This window comes from Raphanus sativus, chromosome 6, assembly GCF_000801105.2.
Source record: "Raphanus sativus cultivar WK10039 chromosome 6, ASM80110v3, whole genome shotgun sequence".
NCBI classification, from domain to species: domain Eukaryota; kingdom Viridiplantae; phylum Streptophyta; class Magnoliopsida; order Brassicales; family Brassicaceae; genus Raphanus; species Raphanus sativus.
Genome location: NC_079516.1, coordinates 16,766,208 through 16,790,619, shown reverse-complemented (window position 1 = coordinate 16,790,619; position 24,412 = coordinate 16,766,208). Strand labels below are relative to the sequence as shown.

Below are 24,412 nucleotides of genomic sequence, written 5' to 3'. Positions count from 1 at the left end.
TCAGTGACTTCGTCGCCTAGTTAGTCACGGAAGACTATTGACATCTGCAAGCTCTTCTTGCATCTTCAATCGCTCCCTTTTAGCTTTATGTGCAAATCAAGCACAACCTTTCTGGTTTAACAACCACGTTTCCTCACCTGGAAACCTCCATATTAGATATGCCTTTCTCCCCTACGAGACTTGCACTATCTTCATCTTCATTCATAGATATGATATTCTCCCCCATGAGATATGCACCATCTACATCAGGACGTCCATCACCATGCTCTTCTCCCCCACGAGATATGCACTCCTTGGACCAGAACGTCACCACTTCTCCCCCTGCTTGATTGCATACTAAGCTAAAATATAGATGCTTAGATGTCAATACAAACATCACAGACACACCCGTCTGCTTCTTCATGAGTACTACATCAGGCTCTGACGCATCCGCCGTACTACTTCTCGAACTACCTCTTGAACCACTCCTTGTCTTGGCTCCTTAGGCTTCGGCTTCTTCCCCTCTGCTGTAAATATGGTAGGCTCCTCCCATCCAGTCTTCACAGCTATCCACGCACGCTCTTTGATTCCTCAAACCAACAGCTTCATGTGCGCCCTCCAATGACCATACCACCAGCCATCATCCAACATGATTGTCTTCTGCATCAAACAATCGTGTACATCTTCACCTTCAGGATCACACCAGTAACTTAGGTGACCCGCTCTGATACCAATTGTTAGTGCAAAGATGACACCACAATTAAGTAATGCAGAAGGTAAACCAGAGAGATAATACACAAGCACACACCAATAGCTTTATTAGAAATCGCCTTGTACAAATCAATTACAAGTTCTGCTTAATCAGCCTCGCTAGCCTGTTAACACCCTAACAACTGCTACTGAACAAATCCTAAGCTACCCGCTCATGTCTCTCCACCGTCAAGTACCTCAGCAACTGCTTCGGCACGACCCAAAAACACCCTAAGAGATTTTCACCCTTCCTCTATAAGATTAGCCCCAAGTGTCTTATTGGAATACCCACGACTCCATAGCTCTTTTATAGTGATTTCCACGTTCCTGAAACCATAGTCTCTAAGGCAACATGGATATATGGACAACTTCCATATTAATAAGTACACTTTCCTTTTCTTAAAATGTACTTATTCTTCAAGGCATAAACTTGCTCCCCAAGTTTATCTCTTGCCTTTTCTCCACGGTATAAACTTGCTCCTCAAGTTTATCACACACCAGCTCAGCATCTCGCATCCACATAGTCTCTACCACTCCGCATACCTCCTGATTCACTCTCTGACACACACTGCATCAGCAACTACTTCAACGACTACGTCAAGACATAAATCCTCAGTTTATTCTTCTCCATCTCAGCATATCCTTGCATTCACATGGTAACCCACCACTCCGCATGCCTTATGTAGTAACAACTAATGCATCCAATATCAGTGACTTCGTCGCCTAATTAGTCACGAAAGACTATTGACATCTGCAAGCTCTTCTTGCATCTTCAAAATATTATCCATCACTTTTAAAAGACTTGCCAATCGTCACACTTCGTTTCTTACATTAGTTCCAACTTTTATTATTGCTTGCGTTAGGTCAAATATGAGAAATTTTTGTCATACTCCGGATATTATACGAATCAGCCCGTGGCAATATAACTATAGTGTATGCAGCAAAATATAACGCTTATAACAGTTTCGGAGGAAGTAAAAAGTTTAAAATGTTTATGATATGAGGTTTTATGTAAGGAAATTTGATTAAAAGTGTATATTTCTAGCAAGAGCTATATAGATTGTGTTTTTTTTTAATAGTTTTTATATGTAGTTTTATTTTGTTAGTCTATATAGATGTAGTCATGAATCACATCAAAAGAGCATCTGGAATATGGAGAATATGCTAACTTTATCAACCTAAATACATGTGCATGGACCAACCATGCATGCCGCCTCTAAATATAAACTTAAATATATGTGGAACAAGAATTTCATGAACAGAATGTGTACACAAACACAAGTGCGGAAAATGTATACTTAAAAAATGTAGATTGTACTGTTAATTGAGGGAAAATTGATATGAATGTGAATAAGTCTATGATGAATTCATGTTAAAGGCTCACAGTTCTGGCATTCTCTTAGGATTGTTTCATTTCAGTTTTCACATGTTTGGTTTTGACGATTCTAGCATATCTTATATCTATAGGAATTTTAACGTTTCTGCCAATTCTTTTGCAAAATCGTCTACAACATAAAGTTTATTATTTTCCTATATAAAACAGACAAGATCATTATTCTTCGGACCAATATTTGATTTAATTAAATTGCTAGTTGACAGACTGTGGAATTGTAGTTGTGTTACTGTGAATTATTATGGATGAAACGTATTGAGGAAATATTTTTAACCAAAACTCATTCTTACTTTGATTTTTGAGGCAAGAAATGTTAGATAGGTGTATATACACTGTCTGATCAGATACCAAAGGACCATTATCTTTTTCTGTTCTTGAACACAATTTTTCTCATGAATAATACCTTTTTTAAGAAATCGGAATCTTTTTGGATCAAACACTATACATTAGAATCTTATACTTGGCCCATTGATCGGTCAAAAAGATAGTCTTCTAAGTGTATGTTCCAAGAACTTCAAATCACTAGAATGTCACCCTCTTGAGAAATAGTTAAATTTAAAAAAAAAATCAGAGTTAAAAGACATGTTATCATAGTCTTATACTCTCTTATTTAATCATCCATAAACAATTTGTAACTTAATGTTCGAGACATTTTTTAATCACATAATTACTTGGAATTAGCTTAGGTACCCGTTTTTGTTTATAAAAATGGAAATCAAGTATTCACACACATGTGCCCACATATTCTAGTACTAGTAATATATATTGTTCAAAACACATGAGAAGTAAATTGTGATTACTTTTACCATAAGAAGCGACCCCACCGCATTAGGCATTTGTGTTTGTCTGTTTAGAGAATGGTCTTTGCTTTTCTTCTCATTCTTCTGTGTATTCATCTATAAATACCTTCTAACACCTTCTCCATTCTTCACACACATCTATAATACCAAAAAAATCACCAGAACAGTTGTTTAAACTCTATCATCTCTTAAGTTGTTAAGTTTTTGTTTGTATTTTCCGATACGTACCATGGATTGCAGATCATCTATGGAGTCATCGGAAACCCTAAGGTAACATATTTTCCATCGTACGGGTGTTATATTATATTCATATCAAAATATCGAAAAGAAATCATGGAGGGTACGTGCATCCAGTATCACAGCCAAATTCTATAATCAATTGATGAAAAAACTAGAAATAAAGGTTTTCCTTAAAAAGTTACAAAAAAAAAAGGTTTTTCTTAAAGGTTTTTCTTAAGTTATAGTTTTATACATATGTACACGTACGTGCAGGAACAAGTGCGCAGCTTGTTATAAGCAATTCAACAAAATGGAACATTTAGTGGAGCACATGAAGATCTCGTATCACTCCGGTCATGAGCCTACATGTGGCGTTTGCAAGAAACATTGCCGATCTTTTGAGTCCCTCCGGGAACATCTCATAGGTTAATGATAAGCTATATATATATATAAAGAGAAATATATCGTTTTATATATTCACGACGGATATGTGTATTTACTTTTAATTGTGTTATATATATTAATAGGGCCATTGCCAAAACAAGAATGCAAGAACATTTTCAGCGTTCGCGGATGCAGATTCTGCTTGATGATCCTGGAAAGCCCGAACGCTTCTAGGATCCATCAAGAGAGATGCCAATTTTCAAGCGTCAATGCGGTAATATTATCTTCTCATATTATCATAATTATTTTTTTTTAATAATCTACTGCACAACAATATATATATATATATATATATATATATATATATGATATGATTTTCTCTGTTTCAGGGATTGACGACTCGTATGGCAGCCTTAGGCATAAGAGATAAGGCCATGATCGACTATACGTCGTCTAGGTCCCCAAAAGTGGTTGCACTCTCTTGCAAGATGGTAGGAGGCGGAAGCGATGGGTCGCTGGATCTATGCGCAAGGGTTTGCATAACGGATGAGAGCGACAACGTTATGTTCCATACTTACGTGAAACCGTCCATGGCTGTGAGGAACTATAGGTATGAGAAGACCGGCATACGTCCAGAGAATCTAAGGGACGCTATGCCCTTGAAACATGCACAAAGAAAGATTCAAGAGTTTCTTTGTAATGGAGAACCCATGTGGAAGCTTCGTCCAAGAGGTGAGAAAGGGAAGATTCTCGTGGGACATGGCCTCGATCACGATCTTGACCGCCTTCAACTTGAATATCCTTCTTCCATGATAAGGTGGCATTTCTATAAAGAAAAATATAAAGAGGATATATACATACATAAGTAGATTCCTTTAGTCAGTGTTTTGAAATCCGACCCGGACCCGCGGTTGAACCGGTAAACACGGTGACCCGAGATAAATCCGGTTTGGGTTTTATGAAAAACCCAAAATTTAAAATCCGCAAAAACCCGCAAAAACCCATTAAAACCCGAAACCCGGTACCGGTTGAATCACTGGTTGGACCAATAGATAACTTTTAAATTTTCTAAAACTTTTAGTTATTTTTTAATTTATCTTTTATATTCTAAAATTTCAACTAAAATTAGGTTTCTTTCGGACTTTTTTTTCCATTGTTCTTCTTCTTCTGCTAGTTTCTACTGACTCTGTATCTTCTGTTTCTTCTTCTTTTTTTCCTTTTTGACTATTTTTTTTATTATAAATATGTAGTAAAATCTATTCTAAATTCTAAGTTTTACAACTCTATTTTTTGCCGATTAACAAATGATTTTTTTGTTTTACATGTTTCTAACTTAAATAGTCTATGCTAATTTTTGATAATTTGTATATCAAATGAAAATGAAAATATAAAAAAAGTAAAGTTGAGTATTTAATATTTTTTAAAACATAAAATATTTATATATCCAAACTACTATTTTATGTTTTAAAAACATTTAGAAAATATTAACTTTGGTTTCTATATTTTTATTTTCATAACTAATATATTATTATATAATAAAATTATTTATTTTTTAATATGTGGTTCACCCGCGGTTCACCCGCGGTTCACCCGCGGTCGACCCAATGACCCAGTGACCCGGTAAGTAGTCCAGTTCAGTTTCCGGGTCGGTTTTCAAAACATTGACTTTAGTGTTACTTAAAATCTTTCAATATAACCCTTGATTATATATATATATATATATATATATATATATAACCCTTGATTTTATGTGAGTTTTTATATGACGGGGAAATCTGTATAATTTTATTGCTATATGTAGGGATACTGCGAAATACCCTCCGTTGATGAAAACAAGCAAGCTGAGCAATTCCCTCAAGTACTTGACCCAAGCCTATCTCGGGTACTATATCTAATCTTGATTTTGTAATAATATTTCGAACCTAACATACTCCCTCCGTTTCGATTTAATAGTCGTTGTAAAAAAATTTTTCGTTTCAAAATAAGTATCGTTTTAGAGTTTTAATGCAAAGTTTATTACAAAAAAATTTTCATTTTATTTTTCTATTGGTTGAAAATATGGTTAGATGTATAGGTAATTTTGTTTTTATCTTGAAAATATACAAAATCATATGTTTTCTTAATTTGTGTGCATAAACCTAGAGTGATAAACGGAAGGAGTATTAATTTGGAAAGTGATTATAGATGCATGCATACATTACCTATATAATATATATTGATACTTTATATGTTAAAAGCGTAAAAGATTCACATGTTTTCTAATATATTGTTTTCTAAATTTACACATAAACATATAGGTTGTACGACTAAAACTATCATCGAAGTAAACAAAATGAAATCATTATAAAAAACGAACTTACATGGTTAGACATTTTACTTTACCCTAGATACTTAATACTTATTAGCGTTGATTTTTCTTACGTCAACCTGTTTATTTGATTTTGTTTTCTTTTATCGTAAATATATAGTTCAAATAGTATACCCTTGTTTTCTGTATGTAAAATTTTAGGAATGAGTAGTGTGTAATGCCTCATACCATATGTTCCATATATAATCTATATATATTCGTGTCTACCAACCTCAGAAGTAATCTAAAACACTTGAAATCAATTAAATATACACATTAATAGTCTAATGTTCAAGAATCAAGACCATATATTAATGACGATTATTGATTTGCTTATAGGTATGATGTTCATGTTGGGATACAAGACCCATACGAAGATTGTGTAGCGACGATGAGGCTTTACACGAGAATGAGATATCAGAAAAACAAGATTGAAACTTATCCTTTAGCAGCCAACGCGCACAACCGTAGCAACCAAGTGGCTTGGAGGCAGAACGCGGTCGAGAGGATGTCTCCTGATGAAATGCTTTCCATCTCTCGCTCCGACTACTATTGTTGGTGCTTGGACTCCCTCGCTTGATTTTTAAAACTATGGGGTTAAGTTGAGTAATTTCACATAATTACTTCGTAAACCTTTTCAAGATTTTTAATTTAGTAGCATAATGTCGAATAAGAATCAGTTGTTATTTCTAATATATATAGTATCTACATTTTACAGTATGTCTCGTGTGAGACGCATAAATTGTTACTGCACTTGTAAGAATTCATTGCTTTTCAATTATTATAATGGAACAGAGAGAAAGAGAATCGATGGAATGTTTCTGTGTATTGACTTGAAGCAACGTACATCATATATATACATCTCTATGAGGATCAAATCTGAACTAGATATCACAACAACCAAAATATATACGAGTCTATCTTTCCTATATACTCGGAGTGAGTAGAATATTCCAACACCCCCCCTCAAGTTGGAGCATACAAGTCTCGAATGCCCAACTTGTGTTGAAACCCCTCAAATTCAAATCTTCCCAACGCCTTGGTAAACACGTCAGCGAGCTGAGCTTTCGTATTAACATAAGATGTCGTAATAAGACCAGCCAAGATAGCATCTCTGATAAAGTGACAATCCAACTCTATATGTTTCGTCCTTTCATGAAAGACTGGATTGTTACCTATGTGAAGTGCTGCTTTACTATCACAATATAGACGCATAGGTTGTGGATGATGAACGCCCAATGCCATAAGTTATCGCTTAAGCCAAATGAGTTCCTTTGTAAGATAAGCCATTGCCCGGTACTCTGCCTCTGCAGAGGATAGACTCACTGTGTGTTGCTTCTTGGTTTTCCATGAGATTGGTGAGCTGCCGAGTTGAACAAAATAGCCAGTGATCGATCGTCGAGTAATAGGACAGCTTGCCCAATCCGAGTCTGACCAGCCCGTAATCTGAAAATCCTCATCTGCCCTGAGCAGCAAACCCTGTCCTGGACTCCCTTTCAGATATCTGACCACACGCAGCGCTGCTTGCCAATGATCCACACGCGGGCTTTGCATAAACTGTGCAAGAGTATGCACTGAGTAAGCTAAATCCGGCCTCGTGACTCCCAAATAGATCAACCGACCAACAAGACGCCGATATATCTCAGGATGCTCAAGTAAAGGTGAATTCGAAACTGCCAACTTATGATTCTGTTCCATCGGAAAAGTTGCAGGTTTTGAGTTCATCAATCCAGTATCTTCTATAATCTCCAAGGCATACTTCCTCTGACTCAAATACATCCCCGTCTTGTTTCTCGCTACCTCAATGCCCAAGAAAAATTTCAAGAGTCCCAAGTCCTTCATCTTGAAACACGATGCAAGATATTTCTTGAAGAACTCCACCGCAGCAGGTTGATTACCAGTAATAATCAAATCATCAACATAGATAAGAATCTGGATATGAGTTTTACCTCTTGTATAAGTAAACAGAGAGTAGTCGGAGAGACATTGTTCAAATCCATAGTCCTTCAAAGCAGAGGACAACTTCGCAAACCAGCATCGAGGAGCTTGACGAAGCCCATACAACGACTTTCGCAAACGGCACACTTTGTTGGAATCAGTCGTCTGAAATCCCGGTGGAAGCTTCATATATACTTCTTCGGCTAAATCCCCATGGAGAAAAGCGTTATGTACATCCATTTGATGTACATCCCATCCCCGTTTAGTAGCAACGTCCAATAGCAGTCTGACTGTTCCCATCTTAGCCACCGGAGCAAACGTTTCCTTATAGTCGACACCCTCGACTTGTTTGTTGCCTAACGCCACCAACCGAGCTTTGAATCTCTCTATGGTTCCATCAGCTCGATATTTCACAGTGTATACCCATTTGCATCCGATTGGTGTTTTCCCGGGAGGCAAATCAACGACATCCCACGTTTGGTTTGCTACCAACGCATCAACCTCTGTTCCCATCGCGTTCCGGAACCTCTCATCCAAGACAGCCTGCTTGTAAGTTCGTGGCGGAGTAATCTTATGAATGGAGACTTGATACGCTGTATGTGTGGTAGAAAACCGTCCATAGCTCATATAGTTGGAGATCGGATAGAGAAGCTCTTTGTTTCCATTCGTCGTATGTGCAAGAAGACGTGTCTGCGCCGAGTTGGTGACAAAATTCTTCAGTGTGACAGGAGGAATGCGTTTCCGATGGCCTCTGCCAAGTTCCGGTGCCGGCACAGGAACAGAATCAGGTTCACAGCGAGAAGAAGGCGTCTCCGTCATCGAAGAAGATGCAGGAGCGTCTGTTGTCTTTTGGGCCAAATCTGAAACAGAAGTACTAATGGGCCTAGCATCTTTGGCAGATTGATTTGATAAGCCCATTTCCGAGCCCAAACTCACTCCAACGGCTCCCTGTAAAAGTTGTCGATCATCTTCTTCGTAAATAGCAGAACCAGAGATAGGTTCCCATAGCAATGGATCCCCAGTGTTAACTGCATCTTTCTGAGTCAAGTTCGCATAAGGAAACTCCTTTTCACAGAAAACCACATCTCTAGAGACATAGAACTTTTTCTTTTCCATATCAAACACGCGCCACCCCTTCTTGCCGTACGGATATCCCATGAACACGCATTTGTTTCCTCGTGGCTGAAACTTATCTCCTTTCGTAGCTTGATTGTGAACGTAGCACAAACTGCCGAACACTCTAAGATGATCGTACACAGGAGGTTTATTATAGATCTTTTCATACGGCGTAAGACCACCGAGAACAGAGCTAGGTGTGCGATTGATCAGATACCCAGCAGCAAGGATACATTCTCCCCAAAAATCGATAGGCAAGTGAGCTTCAAACCGAAGTGCTCGTGCTACATTGAGAATGTGGCGATGCTTCCGTTCGACCCTGCCGTTTTGTTGCGGAGTTCCTACGCAAGACGTCTCGTGAACAATGCCAAGCTGAAGAAAGTGATTTTTCAAACATATAAATTCCGACCCATTGTCACTTCTAATGGTTCGCACAGTAGTTTGAAATTGTGTCATAACCATAGCCAAGAAATTCTTTAGGTGCGTAGGTGCCTCTGTTTTATCTTTGAGAAGATATATCCAAACTCCACGGGAGTAATCATCCACTATAGTGAGGAAGTATCGCGCACCAGAACATGATTTAGTTCTATATGGACCCCAAAGATCAGTGTGAATCATATCAAAAACCTTCATTGTTTTATTGATACTAACTGGAAAACAAGATCTTGTTTGTTTAGCGCGGAGACAAACTTCACACGCTTTATTCAGAAAAACAGAATCAGCAGAACTAGAAACAACAGGAAGTGAGCAAACAACTTTCGCAGCAGGATGTCCCATCCGTCTATGCCACAGCTCATAAGATTCTTCATTCTTGGTTATGGCTGCAGCCGCACACTCCACACTGCGCAAGCGGAATGCTCCTTGTTCTCTCTTAGCCGCTCCAATCACCATCCTCGTAGTGCGGTCCTGAACAATCAAGAACTGATCAGCCATCTGAACAACACAACTATTCTCATCCATAAGTTGCCCTACAGATATCAAATCCGAAGGCATTCCTTCAACAAAGAAAACAGAGTTCAACACAAGACTCTGCCCAAGTCTGACTTTTCCTTCTTTAACTGATACACTCTCTCTACCATCTGCCAGAATAATCAAGACCGGTTCCATGTCTCGCAAGTCACTCAAAATGTCAAGCTTACCAGTCAAGTGATGACTCGCTCCTGTATCAAGAATCCAAGAAGGATTAGAAGACATACCGGTTAAGTTGTCAGTGCCATTGGTTTGACTCTTCCCAGTACCAGCATTGAGAATGTTGAGTAGACTCTTCCACTGTGCATCACTCAGTCCAGTGACGCCATCACGATCCTTGTCAGTGACCACATAGTTGGCCTGTGCAACTTGCGGTGTGGAGACATGCGCAGCATTCACATGCGATGTAGAACCTCGCCCCTTTCCATTTCCATTAGAGTAACCTCCACGGTTTCTTCCTGCAGTCGTCCTTCCCCGTGGTCTGTCTCCCCACCACTCAGGATATCCAATCACAGCAAAGCAACTCTCTGATGAGTGACCCGTACGGTTGCAGTTCTTACACAACACTGATTTGTTTGGATCATCACCACGACCTCTCCCTCGAGCTTGAATAGCAAAGGCCGTCACAGGAGCATTGGAAGTCTCTTCCAGCTTGGTCGTATTCCTCATATCTTCTTCTTGACTCACCATATTGTAAACCTCCTCCAAAGATGGGAGTGGAGTACGTGAGACCAGCGTCGAGCGAACAGTGCGGAAGTATTCATCGTCGAGGCCATACAAGAACTGATGCACCTTATCCTCCTCACGATCTCGCTCTTGGAGGCCTCCAAGATCACAGGTGCAGTTTCCACATTTGCAGACTCGAAGAGGTCGATAGGTTGCCATGCTATCCCAAATACGATTAAGCTTACCAAAGTATGCTTCAATCGCCATACCCTTCTGTTTGCACGTCGCCAATTCAGCTTTGATCTGCTGAATTCGTGGTCCATTCAAAATCGAAAATCTTCGCTTCAAGTGTTCCCATAGATCCTGAGCAACATCTTTGTGAGAGATGTTCGAGCGAAGGGCTGGTTCGATCGTCATCTTAATCCAAGACACAAGGAGTGCCTGAATCGTCCACCAATCTTCTAAGTCAGAAGATCCTTCATCTGGTTTCTTGATAGATCCATCAAGAAACCCAAACTTCTTGCGAGAGGAGAGCGCTGTCTTAATCCCGCAAGCCCATTCATCATAGTTCGGTCCTCGCAGTAATGGTTGCGAGATCACAGCTCCGGGGTTGTCCGCAGCATTCAGGTCGTATGGGGAGATCTTCCTCCTTACTACCGTCGTTATCGAGTTCGTGGTGGTAATTTCACCGGTCGTGTTTGTTAGTTTCAGTCGCCATCTCAGAAGATGTTTCACGTCAAACTTTAATGATCAAGAAAAAAATTCAGGCTCTGATACCATATAATGGAACAGAGAGAAAGAGAATCGATGGAATGTTTCTGTGTATTGACTTGAAGCAACGTACATCATATATATACATCTCTATGAGGATCAAATCTGAACTAGATATCACAACAACCAAAATATATACGAGTCTATCTTTCCTATATACTCGGAGTGAGTAGAATATTCCAACAATTATTAATTACTTTTAGTTTAAAATAATTACTAATTAGTACTTGTACATTGTAGATTTAGATATCGAAAGTACTTGTTTCATTAGATTATCAATGACAATGTATTTATACATCAAGAGAGTCGGCTATAGTCGGCTATTGAGCCTTATCACCAACGACCACTTCCTTAATAATAGGAGTGTCAAACATATCTCTAAGACTTATCACAATCTCTCGCAATCTCTCGATCATTATCTCTAATATAGTGTATCCACGCCAATACTCCCCCTCAAGTTGGAGAGTGAGGATTCACGATGCCCAACTTGGACACTAAATTCCGAAATGTAGCTCGTCCTAGCGCCTTAGTAAGAATGTCAGCAATCTGAAACTCTGTTCTGATGTGCTGAGTAACGATAGTGCCATTCTTAACTGCATCACATACTGAATGACAATCAGACTCTATGTGCTTTGTTCGTTCATGGAAAACAGGATTTGATGCTATATGTAAGGTTGCCTTACTATCACAGAAAAATGTGTTGGTTCTGTCTGTTCTGCTCCAAGATCTTTAAGGAGACGTCAGACCCATTTGATCTCAAGGAGTGCTGCAGCCATTGATCTATATTCCGCTTCTGCAGACGAATGGGAAACCGTCTTCTGCTTCTTTGTTTTCCAGGAAATAGGAGAGCCACCAAGCATGACAACAAAGGCACTGAGTGAACGTCGGGACAAAGGACAAGCTCCCCAATCTGCATCACAATAAATTGTCAAAGGTATGTCGGGTCAGCTTTAAGAATAATCCCTTGACCAGGTGTCCCTTTCAAGTAACGAACTACACGAAGAGCTGCCTGCCAGTGATCTTCCCGTGGAGCTTTCATAAACTGAGAGAGAATGTGAATGGAATAACAGAGATCAGGACGTGTGTTGAGAAGATAAATGAGCCGTCCCATGAGCCTACGATACTTCTTTGGATCGGCCAGCAGTGGTCCTTTTGACTCAGCCAACTTATGATTCTGCTCAAGAGGTGTCAAGGCAGGTTTGGAGCCAAGATTGCCCGTATCAGTAACGATGTCAAGACTGTACTTTCTTTGTGAAATAAAAATCCCTTCTTGCCTTCGACTGATTTCAATGCCAAGGAAATATTTAAGCTTCCCCAAGTCTTTCATCGCAAAACATCTGCACAAATACTCCTTAAAACGCCGAAGCATGTGAGCATCGTTTCCACAAATCACCAGATCATCCACGTACACAAGAACGCGAAGCCAATGCCTTTGCGGGAAAGCGAGAACAAGGAATGATCCTCCCGGGACTGAACGAAACCGAACTTAAGTAAGGCATCTGAAAGCTTCTTGAACCAACATCTTGGAGCCTGTTTCAATCCATATAGTGACTTGCGGAGCTTACAAAATTTGTTGGGATGAGTGTGACGGAAACCGGGTGGTAACTTCATGTACACTTCCTCTTCAAGATCACCATGTAGAAAAGCATTACTAACGTCCATTTGATACACCTCCCACTGGTTAGCAGCTACCAAACGCAACAAGGATCGAACCGTAGTCATTTTAACTACTGGAGCAAAGGTCTCCTTGTAATCTTCTCCTTCCACTTGACTCTTGCCATTGACCACAAGACGTGACTTGTATCGTTCGATTGTCCTGTCTGCATTAAACTTAATTTTAAACACCCGAAGACATCCTATGGCTTCTTTTCCAGGTGGCAAGTCAGTAATATCCCAAGTATGACTATCTTCCAATGCAACAATCTCTTTGCCCACTGAGTCTCTCCATACTTTCAACTGCATTGCTTCTTTAAAGTTCTTCGGCTCTGTTTCGCTAGTAATAGAAACCAAGAAAGCACGATGCCCAGAAGAAAATTGATCATCATTGATGTAATCGGACAAGGGGTAAAGAGAAGTACCTGAACCGTCAGAGGAAGTTGTAGTCGGCAGAGGCGTGAAGTGTGTATTACCATCTGGTGCGACGGTGACTTTGTAGAGGTGATAATCTTGTAAAGCAACAGTCTTAGTCTTTTCACGCAAGCCTCTACCAAGAGGTTCTGGTGCGGCTTGTTCTACTGGTAAAGTAGTCGTAGCAGGAGGTGGTTCTGACTGAGCTAGTACTGATGGGGGAATGGTAGTCGTAGGAGGTTCACTTGTATAAGTAGACTGTTCTGTTTCAGAAGTTGTTACTTGTGCAGACTCAGTTGTTTCTGTTGCAGGAACAGTAGGAGTAAGAGACTTAGTAGCATCTGGCGGAGTGACTGGAGAGATAACACTGCTACTCCCCCTGTCGTCAGACGGCACCAGCACCCAATCATCATCAGTGGGAACTGGATTTGGTCGTAGAGATGGAGTCATCTTAGGCTCAGCGTAAGGAAAAATATCCTCTCTAAAGATGACGTCTCGAGAGACAACAAACTCATCACGATCGATATCATAAACCTTCCAACCTTTCTTTCCAAAATGATGCCCCACGAACACACAGAGGCGACTACGGTGACCAAATTTATCTTTGTCTCGAGCCCTCCTATGAGTGTAACAAGCAGAGCCAAATACGCGCAAAGTGTTATAGTCAGGTTTCACACCATGAAGTACTTCATACGGAGAAAACCCATGATGAATAGCAGTGGGTGTTCGATTGATTACATGAGCCGCTGTTAGCACCGCCTCTCCCCAGAACTTAATGGGAATGCTTGCTTGGAACATAAGAGACCGAGCAACATTTAGGATGTGTCTATGTTTTCTTTCGACGCGTCCATTTTGCTGCGGTGTTCCAACGCAAGAAGTCTGATGAACTATGCCATTATCTTTGAAGTAAGAAGATAGAACCATGAACTCAGTCCCGTTGTCACTACGGACCATACGAACTGGCTTTTTGAACTGATTGTCTGCGTATTGTATGAATATTTTAAGAGTGGTTTTGACTTCTGATTTTTCTAACAGAAGAAACGTCCAGAGTGCTCGTGAGAAATCGTCCACAATTGTCAAGAAATAAACAGCACCACATGATGAAGGGATTCTGTACGGACCCCAGACGTCTACATGAATGAGAGAAAAACAATCTGTTGTTTTATTCATACTATCATAAAAAATCTCACGAGTTTGCTTGGCTCTAAAACAAGTGTCACAATGACTGGAGCCAGCTGATTTAGAAGAAACAAAAGACAAATCCGAAAGCACAGTAAAAGAAGGATGTCCCAATCGCCGATGCCATAGAAATTGATCTGAACTGAGAGAAGCTCGATGACTCTTTGCTGAAACAACCTCCGTCAAGTAATACACACCGTCACGCTCCTTACCGGCTCCAATCAAAATCCTCGAAAAACGGTCCTGTATTACACAAATAGAGTCAGTAAACAAAGCCAAGCAATTTGCTTGCTTTAAAAGTTTTGCAACTGAGATAAGAGTGCATTTCAAGTCAGGTACGTATAAGACTTGATGTAAAACAAGCTTCTCAGATAACCGTAAAAAACCCATCTTAACAGCAAGTGTTATGTTGCCATCTGCAAACTATAGAACATGGTGGTATGATCTCGACTTCAGTCAAAAGAGACTGATCTCCAGTCATGTGGTGCAACGCACCTGTGTCGAGAATCACTTCACCAAAATGTTTCTTACCAGAGAGTTTATCAGACGAAGGAGCAGGAGTACTCGCGGCATTCGCCTTTGTCTGAAGCATCTGACTGAGTGCTCGAAGCTGATCAGGTGTGAATTCTGCAAACGAAGAGGTGTTGGAGCTGGTTGCGTGAGCGTTGCTTACTTGTCCACGACCACGACCGCCAGAACCTCTGCCTCCTCTGCCTCTGGAACCACTACTCTGTCCTCGTCCAGCATTGCGCTCAGTGTACCATTCCGGGTATCCCACTAACTGCCAACAATCTCGTTTCTCATGTCATGTTCTACCGCAATGAGAGCACAACATCCGAGATCTGAGAATGGTATTCTCTGGTTTGCTTGGCGCATCGCTTGAAGGTGTTGAGGTGTTTTGTCGAGCCACAAAGCCAACCGCTTCTTGCTGCTGATCACGAGCACGTGTTGCTGCAAGTCTCTGCTCTTCTCGGATAATCTTGTTGTAAATCTCACCAAGAGAGGGAAGAGGATCAAGACCTATTATGTTTGTGCACATGCTACCAAACCGTGAGTCATCTAGCCCCATCACGAACTGATGAATCCTTTCCTGATCTCTTTCTGTGGCCATCGCTGCAGCTGCTCCACATGAGCATACATGAACTGGTTGATAAACCTGCAACTCCTCCCAAAGTGTAGATAATTTGCCAAAATAGTCTAGCACAGACTGTCCTCCTTGCCGACACGAGGCAAGCTTTGCCTTCAACTGATGAACACGAACAGTGTTCCCAACGGAGAAACGCTGCTTGAGATCTTCCCAAAGCTAATGTGTGTCGGTGATATAAGTAACAGTCGATCGCACCTTTGGCTCTATGGAGGTACGGATCCACCCCACAATCATAGAATTAACTGTCAACCAGTTCTCCAAATCAATGTTTTCTGCGTCTGGTTTCTTCAAGGTTCCGGTGATGAAACCTAATTTTCTTTTAGCCTGGAGAGCGTTCAACATCTCTGAAGACCATTCATTGTAATTCTCTCCATTCAACAGAACGGAAGTAATCGCGGCGCCAGGATTGTCGGAGCCGTACAACGTATAAGGTGAGACACGCTCATCCTTCTTCACAACTTGCTGCAAACCTGCCATAACGTGTTTCACACGGAACACACGAGAATTTTATTTTGAGTCAGAGTTTTAAGGATCTCTGCTCTGATACCATGTAGATTTAGATATCGAAAGTACTTGTTTCATTAGATTATCAATGACAATGTATTTATACATCAAGAGAGTCGGCTATTGAGCCTTATCATCAACGACCACTTCCTTAACAATAGGAGTGTCAAACATATCTCTAAGACTTATCACAATCTCTCGCAATCTCTCGATCATTATCTCTAATATAGTGTATCCACGCCAATATACATCTCTATTTGTTTTAGACTTTTAATACATATAAAAAAGTTATGCAAATTTTATATTTTCAAACATACACAAAACAATAGTAGGTTGTGAGACTTTTTTTTCTTTCTCAAACATGGTTTGCAAAAAAAGAAAAACATGATTTAACTACAACATTAATAAAAATATAACAGAGCATATTAAGTTAGAGGGTAATTACTTTTCTAGGTAAAATGGCGAAATATATTTCTAAATGTGTTATCTTCAGTTAGATATGAATGTTCACATGATAGAATGTTTGGTATTTTTGAGCCTATGTCAAAATTTTCATTGTCCGATTAGTATTATATTATCTATCTATCTTATTAAAGTTGAAGTACCCATTGAAAGTGTTTGGAAACATGAATACAAATTTAAATAGAGATTGTTTGGACATAAGAATAGCAGTTCAAAATTAACAATATTAATGGTCTATTCCAAACTCATCGAAGCCTAATCTATCTTATTTATATGGTCGTAAATTTTGAACAACAAAAGCCCATAAATATAATCGAATGTAGTAATAGCTATATATCCGAAAATCTAGCAAATATGTTAACAATAGTTTCCTGTCAACTATTTTTGCGTGATTGACAATGGGAATATCTTATGCATTTAAAGTTAATAGTTATTACTCAAAGTAATTACGCATATATAGCAGCCATCAATGCTATATCACCATTTAAATCCCATACATGCTCAAGACAAGAAGTATCGAACAGAATACGCGATCAAGAAGTAATAAAAGGAAGAAGTACCAAAAATTAAATACAGTATCGAACAGAATATGTCAATCAATAAGTACTAAAAGGAATATTCTAACTTATACCAGTCCGAAATTCTAAGATTGAAATATCTCACATATATTATTTCTAATTCATCTTCTGTATTGATTATAAATAACGCCATCCTACCACGCAAAACAACACATTCACATTGATCTCCACATTTGGGCGTCATCTCTTTCCTCTGGAGAGGTTTGTAATCATTTTAAAAATATTTGAAACTGGATATTTCATATGTGCATCGTTAACTTATGTATACTAATTGAAATTTCTGTGTTTGTATGTTTTCTACAAGGTTATGTTATTGAACTCAAACTCTCAAAACGACTCTGAAGGATTTCAACTCCTACTGTAAAGCGCAAGGAAGAAGAATCTGATCTGAAAGACATCACATCTACCAGTAAGAAGTTGTGTACGAAGTCAGGGAAGTTGGAGAAGACAAAGTGATTAGAGACTACATGACTTATTCAGTTGTGTTATGATTTCTGCTGTTTCCGTTCTATTATTTTATTTTCTGTTTTTGCTGGTGTTTTTTTTATTGGTTTTTATATTATAATCCCATGTTTTAGCATGGGATAAGACAGTTTGTTTCTTTAAAATAATTATGCAGTTTATTTCAGATCATTTCTTTTTATTTATTTATTTTATTGACTATATATTTTATTAGTGGTTAAAAATCTATTAGAGTAATATATTATGCAGCTATTAGAGTAAACAAACAAAAACTATAACTGTTTGAATCCAAAGCACCCTAATCTAGACGTACTCATATTTCACCTCTAATAGGAACATGTTCTTACTATTTCTAAATAATTATAAAAATTGTCTACCCTCTTGAAATTTCTAAATAATTATAAAAATTGTCTATACTTTTTTCCAGTACTATTTGCAATCAATCAAAAGTTATTATCTTTCAATTACATTAAAGAGTATTTAATATAATTCAATTCTTAGCCTTTTTAAAAAATTTGTTTCCTAAATGTTTACACCATATCTTTCAAAAAACTCTTTCACATTATTAATTATTTGAAAGCATTTATTAAATGAAACCTCAAAATAAAATCAAGTTAAAATAACAAATGATTAAATCAACGAAATCATAATATGGGTCTAAATTATCTCAACTCCTTCACAATAGTTTTATTTAAAATAAAAACTAAATCACATAAATTAAATTTAATAAAATTACAGAAAATATTTTGAAACGCACAAATGAAACAAAAATGTTGAAGATATAATATTTTATTTAAATTAAAAAATCAGTGTAAAATAAGTTTAACTTTGGTTTAAATAAATAAAATCAGATTACGGGTTAAATTATTTAGAGTCTTCTAAAATTTAGTCATATTAAAAATAACAAAAATAAGTCATATAATTAAATTTAAGATAAACTTCATAAAAAGTTAAAATATATAATTTATCAAAAATCATAATTTTTATTACGTAAAATAATTTTCAACAAAAAATATATCCGCCCTTTCTAAAAGCGGGTCAAAATCTAGTTTTGGACTTAAGTTACAAGTTTGTAGGGATTTATTTTACGTTCTTTTTAAAAAGTTCTTGTATTAATCAGAGTTGGACATTCTATTATATATTGGATTTTTTGTTTATGAACTTTTGATGTGAGAGTTGGATTGACATCGCTCATTCTCTCTCTTAAACCAAAGGCCACATGCACCTTGTGTTATTTCCTGCAGCGAATTTTCTTGGCATAATTTTGTACCTTTAATCCCAAAAATACTTTTTGAGTTTTTTTTTGAAGATATTTCTCTCACAACTGAACTTTTACAATCTAACTGATTTTCATGTAAAAGTATTTTGGTCTTTCATAGATTTTTTTATCATCCTGCTCTAATACCAATTATTGAATTTTTCTTAAGTCCGTATCCTATTCTCTCTACACTTTAGACCTGGTAGAAAAATTCACATGAAATTACTTTTAGACTTTTGATGGATTAACATCTCTCGATAGGATTGATTACCAAAGTGTCATTAAGTCAATTATCTGATCATCATCCTCAGATCCATATATTTAAAAAGTATAATACGTGATAGTAATCTACTATTGTATAGTTTGGATTAAAAAGAGATCTAGTCAGGCCCGGCTTTGGACTAAAATCCGTGAAGCAAAGACTTTAGACGCCATAGACAATAAATATTTTTGGGGCGCCAAGTATCCTTTATTTCAATTTAGTCTGGTGTCTGTAATATCCTCCTTTAAACATACTGCCACTAGGTTCGAAACCACCTTTCCTCCTTTTTTAATAATCATAGTTTCTTTCTTTTTTATTTTTCCAACAATAACAACAACTTAATGATTTCCTCTATTTTGTTAAATAATTTACTTTCTCCATTTTTTTTGTTTTTATTTTTGGTTTGCTAGAATAACTAGATGAATAAGGATAGTGTTAAAAGAAAAATAAACTATATGAATAAGGGATATTATAACAATTACTTTGAACTATCAGATGCTCATCTTCCACTGTTTTTCAGTAAATGAATTGTCGAAATAAGTCTTCTGTTATTTCTTCTTTTCCTTTTTGTAAGTTTTTGTAATTTTGTTAGGGATTTTTAAAATTCACAAAACTTAAAACTATCATAGGGATTTAACATTTTCTGCCACTTTGTGAAAACATAAAAATTGTAAAGTTGATTTTAGCGTATTTTATTCTATGTTTTGCTCTATTTATAAATTATAATTTTTGTTTTTTTAGATTTGTATAAAATACGGCTAAAACAGTACTAGAAATCAATCAAGTAAACTACAAATAGAAAATGGGAAATAGATAAAATAAGCTGGAAGTAATTTTTTGATGTTTCTGTATTTATTTTGTTGAAAATAACTAAGTTTTCCTAAACCTTCAAATCTAAACATTTCATTGAAAATGGTGGTAACAATGGTTAGTGTAAACATGAAAAATGGTATTATGAAAATGATATTTAAGATAATTTTCCTAATATTTACTACTTATGATTATATATTTGAAATATTGTAAATTTTAGTTACAATTTAGGATAAAGGAGCAACATTTTTTTGGTCCGCTTTAGACGCCGGAAAAGTCTGGACCGTATGTAGTCAAGGCAAAAGAAGCTAGTGTGAATTATTATTTTTCTGTGCTATGAAGCCTGTGATATGATACACATTGATTTCTCTTAATAATACTAGATTTCGTGCAGAAAAATGAATTGTTTGGCGAAGAGATACGTATATATATAATGGTTTTAATTAAGTACATACAAAACTATTTCAAGTATAGAACACAATGATCAGGCGAAAGCCTTGCAATGAACTATGCAAGAGAGCATGCAACATAGTGATATATTGTGTTTTTGAACATTGTAGATATATGCTTTAAAAATGTTTTCAGGTTTTATCGAGTTTTTCGAGTATCTTTTGAATCATTTAAGATCTAGAGTAGGTTGAAAAACTTTTGGAATGACACTTGAAGGAAAAAAATAAAAATTAGAGTTTTCTTGCAGAGCAGTCGGATAGAGCAGTCATGTGGGTAATCCTAGACGGAGTAGCCGTTCAACCGCTCGTGATTTTAAGGAAACTATCAAGATATTTCAAAATTCACCATAATTAACCTATCCTTCCTCTTGAGCCGATGGTGCCTCCACATATATACTTCCCTCTCTCTCTCTCTCTCTCTCTCTCTCTCTCTCTCTCTCTCTCTCTCTCTCTCTCTCTCTCTCTCTCTCTCTCTCTCTCTCTCTCTCTCTCTCTCTCTCTCTCTCTCTCTCTCTCTCTCTCTCTCTCTCTCTCTCTCTCTCTCTCTCTCTCTATTTTTACGCTAGTTTTACACTGAGAAACCATACTATAGATTTTTTGATTTGCAATTTTCTACTTACTACTTTGTAAGGGAGAAGGATTTCTCTCTCGCCTTAGAGAAGAATTTCATGAACCATATTTCTATTTTTTTTAATAATTGCAGCGATGTATTATTCGGTTTTGATTTCTGTGTGTTTTTGTTGCATGGCCGAGTAGTTGGCTTGATTCTATGGTGTTAGAGTGTTAAATCGTGCGCTATACATAAATAAGTTATAAATTGATTGTCTTAATTCATTGTTGCTATTAAACTGATCGCTTAGTGCATGTACCTTGGTTAACTTATTCATCAAAAGTCTAATAGGTTGCTTAATATAACTTAAGTGAGCATCGCATCTCTAATATTTGTCACCACATCTCAGTCCAAATGATAGTTTAGATATTAAGAGCGATCTACAAAAAGTTAACTCCACGAGAATGGACTGATCTACTTGTAGTGTTTCAATTTTTAAACTTACTGAACTTAAATAATTGTTTGGCTCAGAAGTGTTTGACACCCGATCAAATAATCCTAGGTGAAATACATAATTCAGTATATTCATTTGTGAAGTCAAAAAGTTAATAGTTTTCATTTCCTGTTTCATGAAAAACCCTTCGATTCCATTAGTAACGAGGATTCAAGCTAAGTAAAGCAATGAATATATAGTTTTGCTTCGTCCGCTTATTTCCAACTCATGCACTTAGCATTCGTAATCATTTGAGAACCACCAATCAACCTGTCATTTGTTCTTTACGCTTATTTAGTTTAAAAATCTTCCATTTATTTTAACTTAAAATTGATCTCATAAAGATAAAGTGTAAACTGGTAGGATTTTTTTACAAAACTCTTTTTTACTTGTTGCCTTTTCCATGTTTACACGAAAAGAAGTAAAAATCAACAATTTTTCTCGAGAAGACACTGGTTTCCCCCTTTACGGTTGTTGGATACTTAATTTTGATTGTGCAAGCATATCAAGTCAGCAAACTTTGATAACATACACAGATTTATATATGTAACATGTGGGAGTTAATATCTTTCCTAGACGAAAAAGGAGTTTGACTTTCACAGATTAAGCACGAAATATAATATCGCATCTTGGTACTTTTAGATAAGTCACACGCAAGCTTAAATTAGAAAAAGATAACTAACTGAATATTTGATTAAACCAAGATATAATCAAGCTGAAACTCGTTTAGCTTGTTCCTCGTTACCACTGAGTTGCAACTGAGAGTTAGCCTTAGAAAGATTCTCCTCTTCTTCGTCATCTATTGGTGTTGTCTTGTAATAACAAGCATATAATATAAGCTGTACTGCTCCTGATATTGTTCCTAATCCATTTCCAATCTATAATAAAAGAATAAAATAAACAAAACTAGTAAGTACTTCTAAACAGAAGACACTAGTGATAAATATATAGTTAAGTGGTTTACCAAAATGAAAAGATCGAATTTAATAAGGGCATAAATAACCCAAATGACTCCGTTGAGAAAGTTGGCTAGTGAGAGAGAGAACGGCATGTACTTCACACTTTTAGTCTTGATCACCTTACTCTGAATAAGTCACAACGAAGATGTATTTTTCTTATAAAAGGTGAAAAATATATAAAGGTTTAGGGAAAATAGGAAATTAATTCATTTACAAAAAAAAAACTAGAGGAAATTAAAATATCATACCATGATGGTGAGAGGTGCAATATACATGATGCTAATAAAAATGACACAAATGATTCCAACAAAAGTAGATCTCTGGTTATGTGTGTGGAACAATAGCAATGTCAATGTGGCTACTATTCCTACAAACACCATCTCTCCTATAAGCCATATCCCCACTTTCACCTGCACCATAAATCAATTTAATTAGACTAACTCAGAATAAATTGCATAAACTTTGTTTTGTCTACCAACATCCTAAAACCAGAATCAGTCATTGTCGACTATTGCTAGTTGCTACAGTGTCTTAGCGTTCATTTGAAGCCAAAAGACAATAATTGAATGGACTTGGTTAATTTTGGTTTACTTCGGTTTAATTACCATTTAACCAGAGCTCAACTTATGTTCACACTAAATATAAATTATGTTTTTTTTTAATATAAATTATGTTAGTTGTTGTTACATCACAAAACTTAAATAAAAGAGTATATATCACTCTTGTTTTAATTCCTTTTAAATCTTCCGTAGAATTTTATAATCAGACCAATATTAAGTAATTAACTGTTAAATATTATAACAATAAAGTTAAACAGTAACCGTAAAATATCTCACATATAAAAAACTTAGCTGCATTCTGTTACCTTGTACTTATATATCTCCAGGGGGTATCTCGAAAAATATGATTCAAACTAACTAGAATCAAGATGGAAACCAAAACTAAACCTGATTTTTATATGGTTTTATATTTTTGGGGGGTTTTTTGTGTATAAGGAGAACCTTATCGGTGCAATACTCAAATTGAACATCTCAACCAAAATATATTGTTATTTTAACACATTTTCATTTAACAGATAATTTTTATTTTATTTTTAAAGCAAAACTAATTGAAAGTTGAGAAATTGCGAGATGGGATTCTAAAAAGAGGTGAATCATCTCGCCTGCTAGAACTTATTTTGTTTCTCTTTCATGCTTTTTATATGAAGTGCTCTAAGAATAATCAAAACTATGCTAATAATTAATAGAAGAAAGAGAAATGTAAGATACTATTTTACCTTGCGCGGGGTGGGAGCAAAGTAGAAGAAGACGGAGAGATAGAAGAGCTCAATGGCAAGACCAGTGACATTAATAGTGATCACAAGAAGGCTGTCTGGATGGACTATTGGTAAGCCATAAAAGACCCATAATGCGCAGTTCAGCACGGTGGCTAAGTACGGGTCGGCTTTGTATTCCTCCACCTTCTTCATTTTGTATATTTTTATGAATGTTGGTCTGCATTAATAATACATATACATTCTATAAACATTAATTGTTCAATATTTCAAACTATGATATGTATGTTAGTGTTAGCTATGTGCGAGGATTTAATGATTACATGGGAGAGAGGAACAAGAATAAGGAGATGACATTTCCTGCGACAATTAGCAAATAATTTATAATAATAGCAAAAAGTATTAGAAATTCTTTAAATGCAGTTCATACACAATGCAAACCAATATTTGTATGTATTTTGTGCCTACCAAAAATGCCGACAATGTTTCTCGCCACTGTCGCGCTAACCATTTTACGTTAAAATTAGCAAATTCTAAATGATAAGAAGCAAGAACAGAAGAGAAAGAGAGATGTATATGTGTGTGTGGGGGGTTTTGCCTATATTTATAGAAACACGATGAGACGTT

General features: G+C 36.9%; 2 protein-coding genes across 3 annotated transcripts; one reads left to right on the top strand and one right to left on the bottom strand.

Annotated features, from left to right (window-relative positions):
* Positions 1–3,069: 3,069 nt before the first annotated feature.
* On the top strand, positions 3,070–6,688 carry LOC108809707 (RNA exonuclease 4-like). The gene is made up of 6 exons (XM_056988142.1): positions 3,070–3,192; positions 3,415–3,566; positions 3,669–3,799; positions 3,915–4,342; positions 5,327–5,407; positions 6,212–6,688. Exons 1-6 carry the CDS (start codon positions 3,152–3,154, stop codon positions 6,450–6,452), a joined length of 1,074 nt encoding a protein of 357 aa, XP_056844122.1. The 5' UTR covers positions 3,070–3,151; the 3' UTR covers positions 6,453–6,688.
* Positions 6,689–22,054: 15,366 nt separating this feature from the next.
* On the bottom strand, positions 22,055–24,412 carry LOC108810561 (bidirectional sugar transporter SWEET4). Of its 2 annotated transcripts, XM_018582664.2 has the most exons (6): positions 24,254–24,412; positions 24,109–24,145; positions 23,789–24,005; positions 22,761–22,922; positions 22,518–22,637; positions 22,055–22,431 (listed from the first exon to the last, which is right to left on the bottom strand). In XM_018582664.2, the coding sequence occupies exons 1-6, from the start codon at positions 24,294–24,296 to the stop codon at positions 22,264–22,266; spliced, it is 747 nt and encodes a 248-aa protein (XP_018438166.1). In that variant the 5' UTR covers positions 24,297–24,412; the 3' UTR covers positions 22,055–22,263. The 2 variants fall into 2 exon arrangements, with proteins under 2 accessions (XP_018438166.1, XP_018438167.1); XM_018582665.2 differs by lacking the exon at positions 24,109–24,145 and having other exon boundaries at positions 24,254–24,411.

Bases quoted from the DNA above. Each gene is read 5' to 3' on its own strand.
- LOC108809707 (XM_056988142.1), top strand. From the start codon at position 3,152: ATGGATTGCAGATCATCTATGGAGTCATCGGAAACCCTAAG. The intron at 3,193-3,414 runs GTAACATATTTT...ACGTACGTGCAG, and splicing joins GAGTCATCGGAAACCCTAAG to GAACAAGTGCGCAGCTTGTT. The intron at 5,408-6,211 runs GTACTATATCTA...ATTTGCTTATAG, and splicing joins TTGACCCAAGCCTATCTCGG to GTATGATGTTCATGTTGGGA.
- LOC108810561 (XM_018582664.2), bottom strand. From the start codon at position 24,296: ATGGTTAGCGCGACAGTGGCGAGAAACATTGTCGGCATTTTTG. The intron at 24,006-24,108 runs GTAATCATTAAA...TTATTAATGCAG, and splicing joins TTCTTGTTCCTCTCTCCCAT to ACCAACATTCATAAAAATAT. The intron at 22,432-22,517 runs GTAAACCACTTA...CTTTTATTATAG, and splicing joins AATTCGATCTTTTCATTTTG to ATTGGAAATGGATTAGGAAC.